Raw genomic sequence first — 23,511 nt, 5'->3', positions numbered from 1 at the left:
TCTACCTATCCACCCATCTATCTATTCTCCACAATACTATATGGGTAATGCTATTTAGAGGAGTTTAAATTGACTACTTTGGAAGGCAAAGCATTTTTATTCCCTTAAACATACTTAAGTTCATTGCTCAAGTACAAAAGCAAGAAAAATAAAATAGGAAAAGACAAACTACAGGGTAGTAATATAATTCCACTTCTATTTCCACACAGCCAAATTCTAATTAATTCTACACATTTAAAAGTAAGGAATATATTCACCTGGATTTAACATACTTTAGTTTCAGTGCTTGGTCAGAATTTCATTAACATAGTTCCTTCTAGCAACATGTGTTTTAGCTGTATGGTAATCTCTTTAAAATATTAGTGAACTAAAACAATAACAAATTTTACATTAGAAAAATATTTTTCTTTTTAATACAAAATATTCCTTTATCTCAAAGATATTTTGCCTTCAAATATGCACATAATTACAAAATTAATGCTTGTATTTATGAGGAAGATCAATATGGGATGCTTCAAGTACACTATGCAAGGTTACAAGAAGGAAACACTTTGGTGTCCCTGCACCCTAATCTCTTCCAAATTATATTAATCTGACATTGTGTTGCTTAAATCTTTCCTACAAATGTGAAAGAATATTAACATTTTACGCTAACAATATCATAATATTCATCTATTTCATACACTTGACAAGTTTTTACTTTATAGATAGCACTAAAAACTCAGTAATTAAAGGGACCACAAGTAATTTATTGGCACAGTATATAGTCATTATATTGGAAAATAGGAATGATATGAGAAAAGATCAAATGTAAAACTACCTGTATGAAAAAAATATGAAAGAAAAATAATTTCAAAACATAGTGATATATTATTCTAAGTCATTTATATTTTCAAGAAATTGAATTTAATTGTATTTTGCAATACCTGTCCTTGGGGTCCATGCCATGGGGCTGACTTTAATGTGCTTCTGCCTTCTAATAAGCAGTTTCCAAAATGTCAGGACTTAAGCTCTCTTGAACGAGATCTAAGACTGACCTATTTTAAGTCAAAATTCTACTACAAAGGGAAAAAATTGAGCAAGGATATAATGCACATAATTATTTTTAAATGCTAATTACTATGGTCAGATATTTTGCAAAATACTTTTAGTGAAAATTTAGTATTGAATTTAAATTTACAGTTATGTAAACAAACTGAAGAGGAAATGGGAAGAATAAAGGTGAAACTTTTATTAAATATGCATAATTTTTAATTGTTCCTCTTCCATTATTACAAAGACAGTCAATTATTAACAACCCAGACAAACTAAAGGGAACAATGGAATAGTTCATGCAGAAAGTAATACACAAATCTTTGAAATTTGGAATGAATTATATATATATATATATATATATCTGTCCCAATAATGTTACCACTTTTGCAATGAGTGGCACTTTGAGAATCTACCCCTTTTAAATGTGAATACAGAGAAGTTATTCCTGATGGGGCACTTACCAGTTAAAAACAGATAGGAAGAACATATAGGGTCTTTGCCTTGTAGCGTGCAAATTAGCATCTTATACATACTATCTACAAATAGAAAATCCAAGTTCAGATTTACCATACCGTTCTCTTGTGGCTTCTAGGTCTAGTTACTTGGAATTTCTTTTCACCAACAAACAACCAAGAATGAAAAGTTATTGCTGATCAGTTTTATTGATGATTATTAGTTATGTTTTATTTTGGCTGATGTTGAAATGGATTTGCATTTTAGATAAACAACCTTATTGACATTAAGAAACAGTAACTCAGAACCTTGAAGGATAACATCATAGCCTCAGTCTCTAAATTTCCTGTAATAATCAAAAGGGTGGAAAATCACCCCAAGAAAAATTAAGATTTTGGTATATATCCTCATAGGCAGATAGGAGGTACAGTGGATAGAGCGCTAGGCTTGGATTTAGGAAGACTCATTTTCCTGAGTTCAAATTTGTTCTTAGACACTTATTAGCTGGGCAACCCTGGGCAAGTCACTTTACCCTATTTGCATCAGTTTACTCATGTGCAAAATGAGCTGGAGAAGGAAATGGCAAACCACTCCAGTATCTTTGCCAAGAAAACCCCCAATGGGGTCACAAAGATATAGACAAGACTGAAATAGCTGGAAAACTCATAGACAACATGATCTTTCTGGTGAAAATGCTAAAACAAGAATAATTAATAAAAATCATAAATTGCATAAATTTAAAAGTCAAAATTATGCTCCTTAAAATTAAAATAACTTAAATTAATGGAGATTGACATATCCTGAGGATATTTCAATAACAATAGCAAGAAAATGACATCTGGACATATAAAGATCAAGACATGGAATGCAAAAGATACTGGAGCTATAGAGAATGGAAAGTGAAAAGAAAATTCTCATGTTTATATATTTTGGAAAAAATGCAATTTTCTAGCAATCATGGTTATGGCAAGAAAGTGTAAATGATCATGGGTCTGGGAAATAATAGGAGAATAATGAAGTTCTTTCCATAGGCATAAAAGACAACAGAAGCAGTATTCATGTAGTCTAGACAATTTAAGAAGATGAAAAGAAAGAAAAAAGCTCATGATTCATTTTGTTTCCCCTCCTCTGGCTTAGTTAAAGCAAAATATTGTGGGTTTTTTTTTTTTTTACTGCTTTGCTTAGATATAGTTAAGCATTTTCACATTATTTTGTTCCTTTGGGGATCTGCTTCTCAGGAATATCATGTTTTGATACTCATCCCAGTGGTGGAAAGAATAATCTCAGTAAACACTAGGAAACAGCATTTGAAGAATTCTTAAAATATTTCCATGCACACATTGCTTCTGAATTTGCTTTCTACATATTTCCTGAAGTACCAACTATTTCTCCTCCTGACAAAGGACATGTAAGAAGAGGTAATTTTCAGTCTCTAATATTCCTTTATATAGTATCAATAAAGAAAGTTGACCCACCTTTGAGCTACCAGTACCATTCTAAACAAATGTGAATCTATCTTACTTTTCAAGCCTGTTATCAACGGCATTTTAATAGACTTTCTCAATGTAGTTCTAAATGATGCTAGAAAAACAATTTGATTTAGAGACCTTTCAAGGGAAAAAAATATTGAAATGGATAGTGGAGTGTGATTTATATATTGTAACTAGATCATTGATCATTCTATTGTATAACTAGTTGTGACACTACGTAGCTGTATAACCTTTGATGTTGAGACACGGCCTAGATCTTCCTTTTGTTCTATCGTCAGCAGAATTGAGGAGCTAAGGTATCATCTTCTCTGGTGTTCTTGATAACCCTGCACATACTTCAGGATCATTGTTATGTCCCCCCCTTATCCTTTCTTCACTAAAACGAGAAATTCTGATTTGAGTCTTACCTGTAAGGTTTTAGACTGAGTTCTTTTAATGGTCTTGTAGATCTAAATTTACTCCCTTTCTAATCTTTAGGCTTCCCCCTCTCCCTTTTTTACCTCCAAAACTTCCTGAACTCTAGAATCCCAAACCTGAAATGGGTATTTTAATTTGGAATAAAATTGTACAAAAAACCAAACAGAAAACAAACAAACAAACCAAACATCTACCAATGCAATTCAGCACTTTATCTCTAACCTGTGATCTTGGAGAATTGCCTAGATCCTTGGAAAGTTCAGCCCATGATCAATGTCAGTATATGTCAGGGGTTGGAGTTAAAGCCAGGTTTCTCTGACTGAGAGGTCAGCTCTGTACCCACTATTGCTTCTTACAAGTGAAGCATGAACAAATATTTTTATTTTTCATAAATTTGTACTCACCCTGGAACATTTTGAAGGATTTTCCTTCCCATTTGATCCTGTTTTTACCTGCAAATCTGCATGCCATTAGGCTACAAGTACTGCTGCCCTCAAATTATACCCAGTATGGGCCCACTTGGTATAGTGATTTTTACTTAGGACATAAGATTTCAATTGATATAATTTTTTCAAGGATCAATCTTATCACAATCAAAGGAGGGATGATGCCTGAATCCATGGTGATATGACAATATATATGAACCATGATAAATCTCACTGAATTTTTAATGCAGTACATTCAGGTGTGGTTTTGCAGATTTACTTTCAAAGTTCCTTAAAAGATCCATGAGAGGTGAAATGGAAAGGAATGGCAGAGTATATTATATTTCTTTAAACCTATTATTTCCCCCTTACTCCCATATTTATTTTCCCCTCTGAACAAAGTGAGCAGGGATTAATTTCATTAAGTTTACATTTATCACTTCATTAATTACTCACCTCAGGCAGTTTAATAAACTTAAAAATGAAAAAATGCAAAGTGACATGGAAAATGCTTGAAGGAGAAAGACTGAATGCTTCACTAAAGAATAAGAGCTGAGAATATGGAAGCAGACATTTCTGACCAATACTGGGTTTTTATCTAACCAGAAAAGAAAAGTAACAGACAGTTTCCTCCATAGGTTCAATTTTCAGTAACGAAATACACATTTCTCAATTATACAAAGGACCCTAAACAACCCCTCGCCCACATTAATTTAGATGGAATTTGTAAAAATGGAAACAATGAAAGTATTAATGAACAACTAAGGTATACCTGGTAAAAGCATCTAGTTGTTATATGAAAAGAGGGAACATTGTACAAAAACAAATTATGAAAAATTTCTACTTTTTTTTCCCACTAAATTCAATTCATTTCCAGATAAATGAGTGGTTCTTCTCAGGATAGTTGGGACAGAAAAGAAAAGCAAAAATGCAGAATGAGTTATTTATATTTTAGAGATATATCATCAATCTTTGAAGTCAATGAAAACTTTGTACAAGCTGTTAAAATATAATTATATGCATATTAATGTATGAATTTGAATTAAATGGTTTATAGATTTTGAGATCATCACATTCTTTTTGCATGAGGCACCTAATTAATGAAATTACTAATTAATCTCTAAGAGCTAAAATAACATGCCTTTGAATTTATATAGTATTTTTTTGAGAGAAAGTAAACTTTGGTACCTCAACCAAAAAGCAGTAGTTGAAAATAATGTAAATGAAAAGAGAACTAAAAGAAAGTTAAGGGCTGAAGAATTTCAATAACAAATTTTGGTCACAAAATAAAGATAATGAAACATATCTCCCTCATTTTGCTAGAGAGGTAGAAAAATGACTATGTGAGTTAAATGTTCCATACCTTGTGTTGTTGTTAAGTAATTTTTGCTTAACTGCTTTTCTTTGTTACAAGGGAGGGTCAAATTTCAAGGAGACATTCATAAATGACAGTCATGTAAAACTAAAAAAAATCAATAATTTTTATGTTTTTAAAGAAACAAATTTGTAGCAGAGTAAAAAAGAAATAAAAGCCAGTTTAGTGATCATATTACATGACTAAAAACATACCCATAACTGGAATCCATGATCCAATACTTATCTTAATTCTTTTTCCCATGAAAATGTATGTGTTTTGTTGGTTTTTTCATATTGATAGATTTACATTATTATATTTGACCCTATAAGTTAAATTCATTCCATAATGATAACTTTAATTTACCTGAATATCTTTGAATATCATAGGGTCTTTATGGACATAAAGATGAATTAAATCCAAATAAATTCCCCATACTTATTTGCCCAAACTTTAAGATTCCTTTATTCAAGTTAAATAGTTCTGAAGATATCTCATATATTAAAATCTGTAAAGATTTTGAATTCCTTAAATAATTGAATGCATTCTTGTTTTAAAAGTTCTTGTTACAAGAAATTACCAAAATCAAAAATTACCTCATAAACCATGTGACCTTATTGGTCAATACTCATAACCTAGCTCCTGTCATTATTTAAATCTATGTGTTTTCTTCTTAACAAATTGTGTATCTCAATAGGCAGTAGATAATCTAGAATGTATTTATACAGAGTTAAACATCTGGTTGAAAAATATAACTCCTAAATAATACAGATGCTTTGAAATAAGAAAATCATTATTTGTTATATTCAAAGCTTTAGTGTATACATTTCAGCACTTCTATATGCAGGATTAGCACATCTTCCTCTCTCCTTCCCTGTTCTCATTTCTGTTAAATGAGTCATTCCTGTCAGACTGTTGTTTCCTGCTGTCCAGGACTCCCCTTGTGGCATCCCACCCTCCTCGTGAACCAGACTGTCCCCATTTCCTTCTCTTCTTATCAAAGCAAATCTGTATTGCCTATAATGAACCTACTCTATTAGTTACTCTGAAGGTGAATCCATATCACATTTCTAATGGTATTTAATGGCTATCACTATCAGTCTCCTTCCACTAAGTAAGCTATTCCCAAAATTAAATACTTGTATGTTTGCATTCCTAGAGAATGTTTTAAATGAAAGGAATTACTATGAGTATAGGAATTTCAATGACACTTGCAGGCTACTAGGGAAGACAGTTTGGTTAGATGGGCCTATCTGGGCTTTTCCTACGATACAATATAGCTACTCACCCTCTTCAATTACCTATACTTATGGATCGCCCCTTCCATATATTCTCAATACAACATTGGTTAGCTCAGTTGGTTCAAGTGTAGTGTTAATGAAGCCAAGGTCACAGGTTTGACCTCCATGTGAGCTAGATGGTCCTGTTTGTGTAATGTACCACTAAGTCCCATTTTACCTTTTTGCTTTTAGTTACAAGAGTGCCCAAGCAAGAGAGTATTGATAGATCATTGAAGATCCATTGAGGTCACTGGCAAATACCTCACTTGCACAATTGATGTTCCTTCAGTAATGACATTCATAGGTGAAGTACAGAGCACAATCTATAGGTATTAATTATACATCAAAAACATCCCCCCCAGTGTTAAAATGTAATATTGATATACATAGATACGTAGCTAGGAGAGTTTTGACTGTAGATGATAAATAATACAGAAATTAAAAATGAACAAATGATTTTTCAACTATTTGGAAAAAAGAGAATAATAAACTGTCAGTTTGTTGTTTGGTCATCTTTTTTCTTTCCCTCCAAAGCATTGCCAAGAAAAGACTTCAAATTCATTTTAATTAGTATGTCAAATATTCAGAAATTTGTGACTAATACAAAAAGTAGGAGCATTTCTAGTGAGCTCAGCTCTGACTCAAGAACAAAATAGAGAACTAAAAACTGGAGAGATTTATTAAATGTAAAGAGAAAGACAGAATGAATATTTAGAAAAACATTTCAATTTTCACAGTAAGTACAGAAAAGCCTTTGCCAAGAAACATAGGCAGAAAAACTTTTGAGAACTGAAATTAACCAATTTTGTTCATGTATGTTTTTTTTTTCTGAAGGTTTGTCCTCCCTCCATTTCAGCTTTTAACATTTTCTTACCCTTTTAAAAACTTCCCTCCTCTTCCCTGCCTGCTTCTTTTCAGTTTTGTCACAAACATTCATTACACTGGCAGAGCAAACTTTACATTGACTGACTCCCCCTGAGATTTCTTAAGTACACTTCCCCCTCAAACAATTTGCCATGGAATCACTTCTTTTGCTCTATGTTACTATTGTCATCACTCCCTTCATTGCTCAGGAAGACATGGGGCTCTTTTTTTTTCACTTATGCCATTGCTTATTCCTCTACTGATACAATCAGCTCTTTAGAGCTGAAGACCCAAAAGTAGTTTGGGAAAGCAACTGTATATTCCCAAGCTTTCTTCCATGAGATGGCAATACATGGGAGAACCTACAAAAGGTTACTATTTCTTTATTTCCTTACCCAACTATGGGACCCCAAATCTGTTCTGAGTGCTATTTCTAGTTGTCTAGGGAAGTTGAGTGGGTATGAATGACCACCCACGGTCTGCTCAGTTACTTAATTTTATCTCTGTTTCTAAACTTGAAGCTTTAGAAAGAGAACACATAATTCTTTCAGAATTAAGCAGACTTGTTTTGTTTGGAATGATCCACATTTCTCTTATACATAGGTTGTTTTCAGATTTTCACCAATTCAAAACCTACTCATGTGTAAGCATAGACCTTCTTAGATCCTAACAGCTTGATAGAACTCCTGAGATTGTCTAATATTCTAGCAGAAAATAGTTTAGGTAATAGACTGCTATGCCTTAATCTGCCCATCTAGTGAGAGCACTGTGCTTCTGGCAAACAATAAAATGGCTGCCTGTTTCCTTAGCCAGTATTATCCTGCTCCTGGTATCTGTCTACCACACTGGCACAGAACCTTATTTATTATATGAACTGTGGAAATTGATTCGGTAAGAGACATTGGGATACGTTATTTCCTCCATTGACTTCTGATCAAGCAATTACTCCTAAAATCCAGGAACTAGAATCAGAATGATTAGGGCAGATTTTTATAGTTGCATTCCTCTCTTACTTCTACTTATATAGCTTCATTTCAGAATCTTGTGTTGCAGGAGCTAAATGCTGAGAATTTTGTTTACTTCCTTTCATTTAAGAAGCAGAGTTGAATTAATGTCCTCTAAAAAGGATAAATAATATTCTGCCGCTGCTATTTTGTGAACCATAACCAGCGTATCCTTCTTGTACTTAAATTTCTTACCAGTTATTTATCTCTATGTAAACAAATGTTATGCTTTATTAAAGAAATACAGAAATGTGTTATCTGTATTTTGGGGGGGGCATGAAATAATTTAAATATTTTCTTAATTCCTTCTTAATAGCAGGAAGTACACAAATCATAGTTTGTATTTGTGTTTCTCTCTCTCTTTTACTAAAAGACATGTCCTTTTGTTATTACGTCTTAGAACAACATTCCTCCACTAAATTCTGATTCCAATGCTTTGTTATATCCTGAAGATGATCCTGGATTCTTGAAGATGATAATGAAAATCCTCAAATATCCAGCTGTATGGAGATTTAAATTTTTGTGGGCTTCTTGGAAGCTATTCAAAAGAAGACAACTCATGGTCTCTATCAACATTTAAGGAAAACTATCAAATACCTTATGGTAATTCAAAAAGTAATTTTAAAAATCCAAAATGGAGGTTAAGTTTAAGGAATAATAGATAAACTATTCTTGGGAATTGCATGTCTTAATTCAGAGGATTCAATGAATTTTTCATGAAACTAGGAAGCACAATTATATTTAGCCACAGCTAAATCCTTTGGAGGGGGAAGAGTTACTCCATGATGGCAACAATGGGAAATGAAAAGTGAGGTGGGGTAACAGTCCATTAGATGTGTACCTTAAGTATACCACCTGAAAAATACTGGGCCTCTTACTTTTTTTTTAACTACATGGGAAAAAGAGAAACTCTTCCCTCTTGCCAGTCCTGAATTATTTGATTACTTATGGCTGTGTAGTAGAACTGGTTGCTGAATACTTAGAATTTCTGGGATTGGGTGGTGGAGAGAGGTAGAAATAGGGAATGTGAGGGTTAGATACATTGGAATCACATTTCTTGTATCTGATTATGATTATGTAGGTCAATACTAAAACAATATCAAAATAGTATTTTTCCCCTACACTTAACTTTGAATGAACTTAGAAAAGAATTTACAAAGAAAAATCCTATTATCTACCCATGAAACACTACCCTAGGAATAGTAATCTGCTGAGATAAGAGAAGATAAAGAGTCCTCCTAATTTTCCTAAGTCCAGGATATCTGAGGAGAGTTGTAGCTCATTTTCCAAAGGAAGGTACTTGTGACAAGGGTTCACCATCCACTACAGAATCAGTCTGAAGAGCATATGAAGCATACTAGATGTGAAGAAAGAAAAAAAATATCATGGAATTTCTTGAAGGAGTCCAAACCCTATTATTGCTATTCAGTCTTTTGACCAGATCTACTTTTGTTATTTTGCATTCACTTTCCTTCTAGCTTGGAGATCTTTCCCACCATGAATTTTGCCCAGTGCCTTATAACTAATTTCTGCATTGTTCTACTTTTACTACTCTAAATTAGCAATGGAGTCACCTCATTAAGTACTCTATTGCAAAAAACCAAATCCACCCCATCCCCTTCCAATAGTGACACATTCATACCATGCTACATACAGTAATATATAACAATGGCTCAGAATCCAGTAGTTTAGGAATGAAATAAAGATACTTTATTTATTACACAGGCACTTAGATATTGACATGCCCAACACATCTGATAGTACACTTAACAACTACCAAAACAAGAGTGGAAAATGTCTGCTTGTAGTATCAAGATAGAACTTTCACCATGTAAATGTGAGTGAGTGCATTAACAATTTTTTTCCTCTAGGAAAGCTTGAGAATCCACTGAACCAAAAGCAAAACACTTGAGATAGTATGCAAGAATAACCAAGTTAAGTTCCAATGGGGAGGCTAGTAGTTGTGAGCAATTCAAGCTTTGTCACAATGCAACAAATCATGCTTGAACAGATTAGGTTAGTTGCATGCATTTCATTCTGCAATAAGAACACAAGTTGACCTATTTTTTTCCCAACAAAAGTCAGAGACCCAATGTGTGGAAAAGTACAAATGACTGTTGTCAACATATCAGCACAGTGGTCTTGGGACTTACATAATGGTGATGTGATCCTGATACACTAGGCCTGCAATAGCCCACTGAAGGAGGGGGGCAAAGATGTTTAAAACCCAATCTGGACACAACAAAGGTGGGGCACTTTAAAGTGGGGGAGAGGGGCTCTTGCTGTGTGCAGCGTCTTTCTGCTCACCTCCTTCAGGCTTGACGGGTCCATCGGACATCACCTTCCTGAGAGCCAGCTGGCTTGGGTCTTTGTTGTCATTGGCTGGTGGAGGCAGATTGTCAGACTGAGTTCTTTGAATTGGGAGGACTCCTGCTATGCTGTGTCTGTGCTGTTTCCTGGTGTGATTAGACTGACCGCTTTTATGTGCTGCTGTGGCAGTGTGAGTGAAATGGAAACCCACAGTATGTATCCTCAGATGGAACTGGCTTAAATGTTAGTCATGCAAACACAAGTGGGGTTTTTTTTTCTTCTATTTAAATAAGTCGTGTGCTCAAACGCCAAAAAAGACACCACATGCACAGCACTGAAAGGGATTAAAACTGGCTGTTTCTTTAATAACGATGGAAAGGCAAAGCAACTACTTTTTCTCACTTTTTGCATAATGCCTCTGGGAACTCACAGTGCACCAACAAATATGACAATGCCACGATGCCACACTTAGTCTAGTCAGTTGTTATATCAATGTTTTTGGTGCCTAACCTAAGCACTTTAGTTTAGATTCAAATTGGATTATAGAGTGCAGTGACTAGGAATAAGTGGCTATTAGTCCTTAATCTATTTATTGTGCTGGAGGAATCGTATTTCAAATTTCAAGGAAAGAACAGAGGTAACAAAAAAACTACCCTGTACTATCATTTTATGTTACAGAAAATGAAATCCAACAGAGTAGACTCATTTGTGCTCCATAATGAAAAGGCTGTGTTGCCCTACCATTTTTCATTATGAGAATGATTGATAATATCATTAGGCCAAAGTAAAAGTTTCTGTTCCTAAACTTTTTGAAAGATTGGACAGTATAGCACACAGACAGATATCACATATTACATTTATACAATTGAGGCTGACACAGTGTTATTCAGTATTGACGGGAAGCTTCTTTATTCTTCTGAGTTTTAAGTTTGAAGTCCTTCCAAATCTATTAACTGCTTTTCTCTACTGAATATCCTTTTTGCATGAGCTGGAAGGGACTTCTGAGATCACTTAACCCAATACCCTCTTTTTACAGTTGAGAAAACCGAGGCTTCTGTAGAAGTTAAGTGACTTGCCCAAGGTCACACAAGCAATATGGTAGGCTTTGTACCCAAGACCTTTGACCTTAAATCCAGCACCTTTTCCCACTGCACCATACTCTTTCATTATGTCAGAAGTGACTTATTGACAATCTACTCTACATAGCTAGTATGGATGCCCAGAATAATACCCAGAACACTAGCCGCTGTCAGAAGTTTCATGAATGCATTCTATCTAATATACGAGATATTTAAGAACATGAAAATGATGCACATTTTCCCCCCTGAAAACATCACATTCACAAATATCAAACACCATTAACCAGGTTGGATGGATGATGGAAAGGATGGAGAAACAGCCAGTTTTACTGCCGTCTATTAAAAAAAAAATTAAAAAAAATAAATAGAAAGGAATACGGTTAGGTACTTATATTGTTTTTTTTTAACATACATGAAGGGACAGAAAACAGTGATCAGGGACACGGGAGTTGGAGGAGCAAGATGATAAAGCAAACAGGAAGAGACAGCAGGAAAAGAAAGGCAACAGATAAACATTAAGCTGCCATGCTGAGGAATTTATTTGCGTCTTTTACTTGGTTGAAGGCGAAGCTGTTGCACAGCTGCTTCTGCGGCTGCTATGGCGGCCCCTGCATCTTCAAGGTGGGTCTGAGTGACGCTGGTCTTGCTTTGGCTGCGTGAGGGTCCGTGAGAGCGAAGATGGCCTTCGGAGGATGATTTTGAGCTCCCGGGACTACTATGGGATTTTTCAATTGTAGGTACCTGCATATCTGGGAACAAAAAGATTAAACATCAAAAGTATATTTGCTTTAAGAATCCTTTCTTTTTGTCAAGTTTTTTTTAAATTTTATTTCCAGCCAATTCGAGAATGTTAAAACTTTAGACAGCACACTTCAAAACAGTGTGTAAGTGGATAAAAGTCAACATACCAGTAAGCAACTATTCTTATGCTTTATTTCTAGTGAGGATATAGAAGGAGGCAGCAGGATTAAAATGTTGAAGGAAGGCTTTAAGTTAGATATTATGAAGTCCTAAACCAAAGTAGTACAATACCATGACATATCAATGTAGAATGCTTATGTCATCTAAGGTGATTGTAGAGATATCTATTACTCGATGAACAATTTTGGGTAGTACATTGATAGCTAATTTTATCTATGATCTGAATGCATTGCTAATAAATTGTAGGGGTTAACTAGATCACTTTCCTTTTTTTTTTTGCTTTTTGGAGGGGGAAGGCAGGGCAATTGGGATTAAGTGACTTGCCCAAGGTCACACAGTGAGCTTCTGTGTTAAGTGTCTGAGGCTGGATTTGAACTCAGGTCCTCCTGACTTCAGGGTCAGTGTGCCACCTAGCTGTGCCAAGATTAATTTTGAAGGTAAATTCCACTTTTATGTAACTCTGAAGATGGATATGTAATATACTGAATGTCAAAATGTTCAAGGGCAGAATGATAATTTGGAGTCTAAAAATAATCTCATTCTAGGCAATAATTTACCACCAAAATTTATACATATAGGCATGAATTAATTTCCTAGTTCCTAGGCACACTAAAACTCATTTTTTTTATTTCTTGTTCTTCTTTTTTTGCTTTTTGGAGGGCAATTGGGGTTAAGTGACTTGCCCAAGGTCACATAGCTATTTTTTGTTGTTGTTGTTAAGTGGTCTGAGGCCGGACTTGAACTCAGGCTCTCTTGACTCCAAGGCTGGTGTTCCATTCATTGTGCCACCTAGACACCCCAATACAAGGTAACTTTGTTTTATTTTTGGAGTGCAATTGAGGTTAAATGATTTGCCCAAGGTCACACGGTGAGTTTTTGTGTTAAGTGTCTGAGGCTGAATTTGAACTCAGATCCTCCTGACTCCAGGGTCAGTGCTCTATTCACGGCACCTCCTAGCTGTGCCAAGATTACTTTTGAAGGTAAATTCCACTTTTATATAACTCTAAAGATGGCTATGTAATATACTTAATGTCAAAATGTTCAAGGGTAGAATGATAATTTGGCGAGTAAGAGCACCAGCCCCAGAGTTGGGATGTCCTGGGGATCGAATCTGGGCTCAGATACTTAGCACCACACCCAGAAATAACTGGCTGTGTAACCTTGAGCGAGTTACTTAACCCCAATTGCTTAAAAAAAATTTTTAAAAAAGAATGATAATTTGGAATCTACAAATAATATCATTCTAGGCAATAATTTACTACCAAAATTTATACATATAAGCATGAATTAATTTTCTAATTCTTAGGCACACTAAAACTCATTTTTTTTTATTTCTTCTGTGAACAAAGGATGAAAAAGAAACTATAATGGAGTATCGAGCTTTATTGCAATTAATAACCTAATTGTCATAAATAAAGGGGTCTGGTTCAATGGGTACCATGTTCCTCAGAAATTGCATAGATGCATTAACTATTTCAGGAACAAATTTATATGTCAATATATCTCAAATGGAGTAAACTAAAACTAAATTTGTTATAATATTCATATACTCAGAAACTATTCTTATTAAAATGTGATAGCCTTACTGGAACATGTTGCATCATAGAAATGCATATTTTGAAGAACAATAAATGGACATGCACGAGTATATACAAAATATATTCTATTTGAAATGTTTCCTACCCTTGGATGGATCAGGGAAGATTCCATGACTTCTGCTTTTGATGACAGATGGTTTTGGAGACTGTTGACTGCTCTGACTAGAATGGGACTTTCCATGGTCAATGCTTTCTGTCTGTTCTTTGAGAGGATACCATCGAGGGGTGTTGTCAAGGTGAGAAGTGCTAGATAATTCAATCAATACCTAAAGAACAGAAAGATAATGATAAAGCTACAAATCATGTATACTCTTTAAGCTAACATTTTTTGAAAAGTATAAGCCAAAGTATATTTGACGATACATGTGCATACACATATATATTATTTTCTTCTCTACTCGGAAAATTCTAATAGAAAATGGATTTTTATTGGTATATTGCACAGATTTTTAAAAGTTAATTTAAAATAATTATTCAACATTGTATTCTACCTATAAACTATGCAGAAAATTCTCACCATGATCTAAATTACATGCACGAAAATGTATGAATTTTTAGAAGAGGTTTATTCTTATTGCCTTATATTTTGTAATTTATATAAAATAATTTTCATTTTAATACATTATATTCCTTAGTGACAAATGCATCAGATAGACTGCATTCCCCCCTATTGTGTATCAAATGATATTACTATTTCTACCCTTGAATGTATTGGATATAGTTACTATTTCCAAGTATTTGCTCATGTTTTCTGCCCAAAGCATTGTTAAACAAAACAAATGTATACTATAATTACTGTGGAAGTAGATAATTGTGTGTAGAATGCACACATGTATATACATATATATGTAGACCTGCCATCTATACAAGCATTCTTATATATTATAATAACAAACATATGTATACATACATGACTATATGTTCGACTTGTCTATCTGTCATTGTAGTGTAATGGATAAAGAAAATTAGTCTGAAAGACCTAAGTTCATTCAGATTTGGTCTCTGAAATATATTGGGCCTGTGGTTATGTGCAGGTCACTTAATCCCAGTTACTTTGCTAAAAGTATAAATTGCCAAGAAAGCTTGGATATGCATTTGAAGAAGAAATTTCTCAAACTCCCTAAACTGGTTAAATTGCTCCACTACATTTCAGCATTACTTAGGGAGCAACTTTTTTTTCTTAGAAAATGGTATTAATTTATCCTGTTGCATCTAGTTTCTTCTAGTAATCCATGGATCCATAATTTCACTAATATAGATATTCTCTCCATCAATGCAGATGCCAACCCTTCCCATGTACCTCTTGTTCATATTGTCCCATAAGTCCTCATGAGCATTTTTGCCAAATATCCTAGGGATTTTGCTTTAGTGCTTTTGACAATGCTGGCATAAGCAGTTTGAAATATGGGGTATCCATCAGAGCTCCCATTTTCTTGATATATGTTCAGCAATTCTTTTTTTGTCATACATTTCTTGGTGTCATTGGTTAAACCAAGGATATCAAATCATAAATGGGGACCACTAACTAAACCATAAATAAGGATTCCTGTCTACTATATATTATATACTTATAAAAGTACATATTAACATTATCTGTTCTTTTGTATTTTTATTTATCTTGTCAAATATTTCCCAATCACACTTTACTCTGACTCAGGCCTCAGTGGAGAATGTTGTAGCATGCAGACAATGTGTTTGATATCTCTTCTGTCCAATTCCACATTTGGAATGTTCTGTGGATTGTTCATATCCATCATTTCTCTCTCTCTCTCTCTCTTTCTCTCTCTCTCTCTCTCTCTCACCCATTAAGTCATTTATTCTTCAGCTGTTTTGGTCATGACCCCATTTGGTGTTTTCTTGGCAAAGATATTGCAGTAGTTTGCCATTTCCTTTTCCAGCCCCTTTTACAAATTAGGAACTGAGACAAATAAGTGAAGTGATTTACCCAGAGTCACCCAGCTAGTGTCTGTGGCAGATTTGAACTCAGGCAGATGAGTCTTGCTGACTCCAGGCCTGGTACTCTATCCACTGTGCCACCTAGCTGCCCTCTTTTATATTATACTCAGCTATAATTCTTCAAAAAGGGGCAGTAAAATGACACACTGTCATAGACCATTACCAGAAGAATATCAGTGTTAAACATAAAAGCCTTTGTTTCAAAAAGCTTGACATTTTAAAGCAATAACTGTAATTTCTCCTTCTCTTGTTCAATTTTTGGCCTAGCTAATTGTCCCTTTAAAGTATCTAAGATAATGGATGAGCTCCATGAGTTTCCATGAGGCCATTCCTTATCCTTCCTGCTACTAATGCCTTTTTTCTGACATTAACTTTCTATTTACTTTGAATATATCTTGTATCCATAGTTACATGAATGTCATCTCCCCTATTAGAATTTGAGCTCTTTGAGGCCAGGGACTATGTTTTGCTTCTTCTCCTCTATCCCCCATCTCCAGGGCTTAGCATATATTAAGTGCTTAATAATACCTATTAATTAACTGTGTTGTCCAAAGAGTGATATGCAATTGAACAGACAACAGGTATTTTTCATCCCCTCAGATTTTCCTGGCTTTTTCCTTGTATGGTGGTTATATTAAGGATTTTTTTTAGTGACTAAAGATCCCATTTAGGAATATTTGTAATGTTTTGGGATGTGATGCAATCAGTACATTATCATTATAGGAGCATCTGAAGGTCCTCATCACCTGTAAGAAATCTCTTTGGACCTTTTGTCTCTAAGAATTCCCTTGTTTTCTTCAAGACTCAGCTCACATACCACTTTCTATATGAAACCTCCCTCCCCCACTCTCAGATAAAAATTATCTCTTCTGGTTGGGTTTATTAATTATCTACTCTACCTATTTGACTTAGCTTGTCTAGAAATTTGAGAAGTTTGTTAATGAACAAGCACACTGGCACTTTTGGTCCTTCTGGATTTTTATGTCCTTCCCTAATCAAGATCAACCTATATCTGCTTTGTACATGTATTGTGTATATGTTCTCACTCCAGTTAGAATATAAGCTCCTTGAGAGAAGGCACCTTTTCACTTTGGACTTTGGATCTCCAATGCATAGTTTATAGTAGGGACTTAATAGCTTCTTCATTGGTGTGCTGATTGATTCATTTTCTCTATGCCTGTGATATCATCCCTCTTCTAAAGAGCTTGATAATCTAGCCCTCCCACATCTACCAATCATGTCAGCTCCAGTTTGAATTTCCTCAGAATATAAAAAAAAATCTAGGGCAGATGCTTTTCCCATCTTTGTTTTCTTCTGTGCTATGTCCATTTTGTGCTGTATCTACCTTCTTAAAACTATTTTGATTCATTGCTTTTGTGTGTGCTTACTCAAGAATAAGTTTTTCAATTTTCAAATTCAACTATCTCAGATGAACAGAGTAGATTATCATTTAAGATAAGAATTACAAGAATATCCAAGAGCACAAATTTTCAGTGCATTTTAAGTAAAATGTTTTTTTCAATAATTAAAGTGACAGTAACAATAATTAACATTTATATAGCACTTAGTGCTAGGCATAATCCTAAGTACTTCATAAATGTTATCTCATTTGATCTTCACTATAGCCCAGGGAAGTAGTTGCTATTAACTCCATTTTATAGATAAAGAAATTGGCATAAAGAGAGTAATCTTACTTTTTAGTATCACAGTGAGGCCATATCTGAACTCAGGTCTTCTTAATTTCAGACCCAGTGTTCTATCCATGACTCTACTTAGAAGACCTGTGACTTTCTTAATGCATTTAATCACTTTTTGATTCATGAGACAGACTCCTGAAATACCCTGGGCTTAAAAAAACAACCACCTTGTTTTCAATCCTTTGGTTATGATCCTTCCCTAACATAACCATTTGGTCCTTGCACAAAAGTCATTGGCGAGAAGTTGTCATATCTATAGTCACCTGAGAACTCAGGGTAGGTTTGGAGGGAAATCAGTAAAATTTTAATACATTAGCTATTGGTAGGTAATCATTAAATATGAATACAATTTCCATAATTAGAGTACATATTACTTTCTCTATCATATTTAATTTTGAGAAATTTCTTCACAAAAGAAGATGCCAGATGGCAAAGTGAATAGCCATTTCTATAGCTGCTATGAAAGTGGCATGTGAATCCATAATATTAAAGTAAAATGGAAAAAAGGCATAATTATCTAAGGGATTTAACCATAAAAATAGTTTGCTTAAAAGATGTTAAAAAAGAAACAAGGACCACACCTTTACCATCAGACATATCAGAAAATTGATCCTAAAGTCTAAAGTAATCTTTTGTTTACAAGGGCACAAAGAGTCAAACTTACCTCACCAAGAAAGTCATTGGAAGAGAATCTATCATAATCCCAGACTGTCACTTCCAGTGTTTTCTTCTTGAGCTATGGTTTAAATCAAAATGTAATTAACCCCAATTTCCATCATGCACTTCTTATTTCAGCCACACAATAGACTCTATTTATTATCACTTGCTTGTACTCCTTTGCAATATGACAGGAAGGCAATTTTCATTTCTCTGTAATAACCTTGATCTTGGAAAAATTACATCTCAAGCCAGATGGGCTTATATTTGACAATACATTAAATTTCAATGACTTTTGTAAGGGTATCTAGATTTTGGCTAAGTTGGTTAAATTGTCAACCATGCAAAATATTAGGATTACTGACATTGATAATTTAACACCTTTTTTTTCTGAAGGAATATCTTTAATTCAAGTCAACATTAATTTAATTTTTAAACCAAAAAAAATATATATATATATATATGTATGTGTATGTATTTATATCTTAGTGTCCTACTTCGGAGGGGACTTTCAGTGCCCACTTTTTTAGATCTTCCTTGAATTTCTAAAAACTAAAAATATTCCTGATGCAAAAAATGGTTTTAAATTTTAGTAATCAGTGTCTTGGAGATTCAGAGGGTCCCTCAGTCCCCTCCCACTTACAAATTCAGTCTGTCCTTTAGAAGGACATTACTGTTGATGAGATTGCATTGAAAGGGTCAAACTCCAACTCAGGCCTGAATTGACTTAATCTGCTAAGGTTTAGGCCAAGACACATTCTTCTGCCTAGAAAGCACAAGACTGGGAGTAGTCTGGTATGAGGGGGGACTGGTCTGATAGAATGGCTATTTCCTCTCATTCCTGAGGCAATATGATGACTGGTGATATCAGTCTCAGTGGAAAAGGTATTATACCAAGATAAAGTGACCTAAGTCACCTACTCAAGACCTCATTTTAATACAGCCAACCTCCCAGTGTGTTGACCAGAGTTGATTGGCACCTCTTGGAAACACCTACTCTTCAAAGGGCATATAACCCTATATCTCTAAATCAAGCCAGTTGTGAACTGGTCCTCTTAGGGGGGCCCAGTTTTGGACTGCACTCCATGCAATGCATGCAATCAGCTGGTGAGAGAATTAAACATGGGCACACACACACCCTAATATCCTTTGTCTCTTTCTTAGAACAGACTTTTTAAAATTGGGGTTCAACACTGAGTACATCAGGAGTATACTACATAGAATACTAGCTTTATTTCAAAGACAAACTTTGAGTTTTTGACATTAGGATAATAGGATCTTGAGATAATAAATCCTGAGCTTGAAGGAACCAAAGTTGTCATCTACTTAAAACATTTCCTTTTGCAAAGAAGAAAACTTAAGGCCAGACACTAAATATCAGAGGTGAAATTAGAACATATGTCCTATTTATTGAAATATGCTAATATTTCCTATATCATGACTATATATAGAGATAACATAATTACTAGAACCTGTTTAGGATAGATGATGACCTGAATTTGGCACCCAGGTCAAAGACAAGAAACAATTGCTTATTTCCCTGCTTTTCTTGCAAACTCTCAATTTCTATCATACTTCAGAAAGCTAACCCCTGCAATTAATTTTTTAAAAACTTTACTATTGTCTTTTTTCCTTTTGAAGAATATTTTGATGTTACCAATAGCTTATATAATTCATTCATTAGTAGAGGCATAAATAACTTTAGATGTAGAAAAAAAGTATTCATGAAAAGGGGAAATTTATAGCATTATCAGCTCGTTTATATTATGGATCCTATTTTAGGAAGAACATTTTATTCAACAAAACAGTGATTTATTTTTTCTAGTGGATCTGTGAGTTACATGAAGAGTCAAAGCTGGGAGTTTTATCAAAACAGCAAAATTGAATTACCGATCATTTAAAAAAATCAATAACTTAAATCTTTCAAAAAAGTTATTTTTCAGGATAGATAAAACTTTTATATCACAATTTTGGTGGAAGAAATCTGCATAGTACAACACATTTTTAACCCTTTTTGTGTAATGGACTCTTTTTTTTTTTTTGCTTTTTGGAGGGGGGAAAGCAGGGCAATTGTGGTTAAGTGACTTGCCCAATGTCACATGGCTAGTAAGTGTTAAGTGTCTGAGGCTGGATTTGAACTCAGGTCCTCCTGACTCTAGGGCAGGTACTCTATGCACTGCACCACTGAACTGCCCCTGTGTCATGGACTCTTAGGAGTTTGACAAAATCCATAGACACTTTTTCAAATATGTTTAACAAAAAAAATGTTCAGGATTTCAAAAGAAACCAATTATATTGAAAATATTTATCAGAATATATTTTTTAAGTTTGCAAAATCCAATTTGAGCTCCAGATGCAACTGACTTATACATAGTCATGGTAAAATTAAATGAAAATTGAATATTATTCTCATAAATGAGAAAGCTTAGGCACCTATAACTAGCCATTTGAAAGTATAATTATTAATAAGTTTGGGGGGGGGACTGATACTAAAGCAGAACTGATTACATGGGATGCATTGCTTTCAGTTTCTCCCTATAAAATGCAGCAACTGTTTACTGATTAGAACATCTGTTCTTGATATACCACAGTGATCCTCTTACTGTTCTATTAATAGGGATTTTTTTCTGCCTGCATTTAAGTTTTTATACTGTCAATTATTGTCTTGTATTCATGCAAATTTTATGAAATGCAGATTTCTCTAAATTGTCTAAAAGGAAATCCAGATTAGATGCAGCCTGCTGTAACTTTGCAGACAGTCACTAGGCTGAGCTGAAAACTAGGCTGGTTCTCTAGCATACAAACACTGCCTATCTTATTCATTTTACTTTCTGTGTACAGGCAGGCCTCAATCATAGTGAAGAAAGACATGTTTCTGAAAAATATCTAAAGGGCATACTTCTATATTGAATACCATTTTCTCTTTTTAGTGCCTCATAAAAATCAAACTATGTCATTTTTTACAAAAAAAAATGTCCTCAAGATAGAATAAAAGTGGACCAAGCTATCGAGGTCACAGAATTTTTATTCTCTTCACTAAGGTGAATGGAAATCCCAGGCTATCTCCAAAGAATTTGCCTAGGGTCTTCGTTGTGATGCTGCCTGACAAATTGTCCTGTTTGGTTTTTGCTACAGCTTTCTCCCTATAATCAATCCCCTTGGGCAACTTTCTTTCATTGGTTTTCTCTTTATGGTTCTTTCATTCTATTCCATAGTTCTTTGTTGGCCAACTCAAAAATATTATTTTTGTCCACTGAAGCAAAATAATAACAAAGGCAACATAAGATGGGGTGACTTTGAATATTAGTGATGATACAAATATAGTTCATTTATCACATATGGTTAGAATAGAAGGTATTTCACCTAACTGTATTTCTCCAGATAAGTGAATTTTATCTTTTTAGGCTAGGCATTCTTATCCGGTGTTCATGAAAATAACTTTTTTATAGTAATTTTATTTCAATTTCCTTTGTAATCCTATATATTTTATTTTATGCATTTAAAAACAATATTCTCAAAAGTATTCTACCAGACTGCTTTGTCTAGGAAATAGAGTTAGTAACCTCTGTTTTAATTGTTAATTTTTATTTTATGTAAATAGGTTTAACAATATGTCATATCATTTTTTGCCTTCTTAAGTTGAAGATACCAAGTATAAGTTGTTTCTTTGACTAATAATATTCAATACGAATATTAATTTTTTTTGTTGAAATATTTTGTATTCAAGCCTAAGATTCTATTTGGGTTCCAATAGAGTTCATCAACTAACCTGAATATTATAGTCCTAGTTGCTATGGGCACTGAAATTTTAATTTATTTGTCCCAGAGTTATATAACCAGTATGTGTCAGAAGCAAGACTTGAATTCAAGTCTTCCTGATTCTGCGGTCATCCCTCTATTCACTACTCTTTGTTTCTGCTTATATCAATTATTGTAATACAATGCATTGTAGGTATAAGAGGTTATTAATATGTATTAGGGATCTTTTTCAATTAATGAAATATTAATCTATATTTTATATATTTCCTCTTTAAGTCTTACAATACATTTTATTTGCAAAACCCCTGTTACATCAGTAGTAGAGATGATTATTATCAGTTTTTGAAGAGAAGAAAGTTACCCTATTGTCACAAGGAAAGTAAACAAAAGAGCCATGACCTTTACCCAGGAGGAATTAAGAACGTTAAAAATTCTCAATATGTAGAATTTCTATCATTTTGATCATCTGGACATCAACTTCTTGGTTATATAGCAATGAAAAGCATTGAACTTTATGGAATATGGATCCCCTAAATTTGAATCATAAAAAATAGCTATTACCTACCTGTTCCATGGAGATATTTTTATAAATTACTGTCTGATTCCATTCTGGATTAAGACTTTTCTGAACATATTTAGTTCTCCTCTTATATTCAGCACTGAATTGGAAGGAAAGAAGATGTTGAATGATGCATCCTAAATGATTGCATCAGGGTAAACTGTGGAAACATGCAGGATACTCAAGAGGATGACAGTTGCAATTTTTTGAACGATTTGTACAAAGGATAAAGAGATTCAAGCATGCTCCTATATAATTCTTTAAAAACTCACCTCCAACCTTCAGTTTTCAAAAAAAAAAGTTGCTAATGATTAAAAATCATTATCTAATTTCATTTTTCCTTCCAATATATTTTGGAGAAGTTATTTCAGCCTCTCTCTCCTTTTTTATCAACCATTAGTATTCTTTAGGTCTAATTTTACCATAATTTTGTAATCTTGATCACCTGAGAATCTGTAGAAGACTATTAAATGAAGTTTATAATATCATTCTGTTACCACTAGAAACATGAATTTCATGATGTAATCATAGAGACAAGGTAATTTTTTGAGGGGTGCTAAAAGAGAAAGACGTACCTAACTATAACCAATAAATCTTATGCGCCTTGACAAGCACTATTGATAAAACATTACTTTATATATTTGTATCACATT

The 23,511-nt window shown here is 34.0% G+C and overlaps 1 protein-coding gene across 1 annotated transcript in view; it reads right to left on the bottom strand.

The window, feature by feature from the left end:
* The window catches only part of LOC138175872 (protein piccolo-like), a 591,842-nt gene that overhangs the window by 99,759 nt on the left and 468,572 nt on the right, over positions 1-23,511 (bottom strand). The window contains exons 17-21 of the mRNA XM_069106506.1: positions 22,865-22,958; positions 18,548-18,619; positions 14,316-14,496; positions 12,266-12,460; positions 10,630-10,812 (exon numbers count right to left, since the gene is read on the bottom strand). Of these exons, the coding sequence (XP_068962607.1) occupies positions 10,630-10,812; positions 12,266-12,460; positions 14,316-14,496; positions 18,548-18,619; positions 22,865-22,958 (725 nt within the window). The remainder of the gene's footprint in view (positions 1-10,629; positions 10,813-12,265; positions 12,461-14,315; positions 14,497-18,547; positions 18,620-22,864; positions 22,959-23,511) is intronic.

Source organism: Petaurus breviceps, unplaced genomic scaffold (assembly GCF_028583685.1).
Source record: "Petaurus breviceps papuanus isolate PSGF00001 unplaced genomic scaffold, PetGlider_PUasm1.0 79, whole genome shotgun sequence".
Taxonomy (NCBI): domain Eukaryota; kingdom Metazoa; phylum Chordata; class Mammalia; order Diprotodontia; family Petauridae; genus Petaurus; species Petaurus breviceps.
The sequence above is the reverse complement of the archived record's forward strand: the minus strand, read 5'-3'. Positions and strand labels throughout refer to the sequence as shown.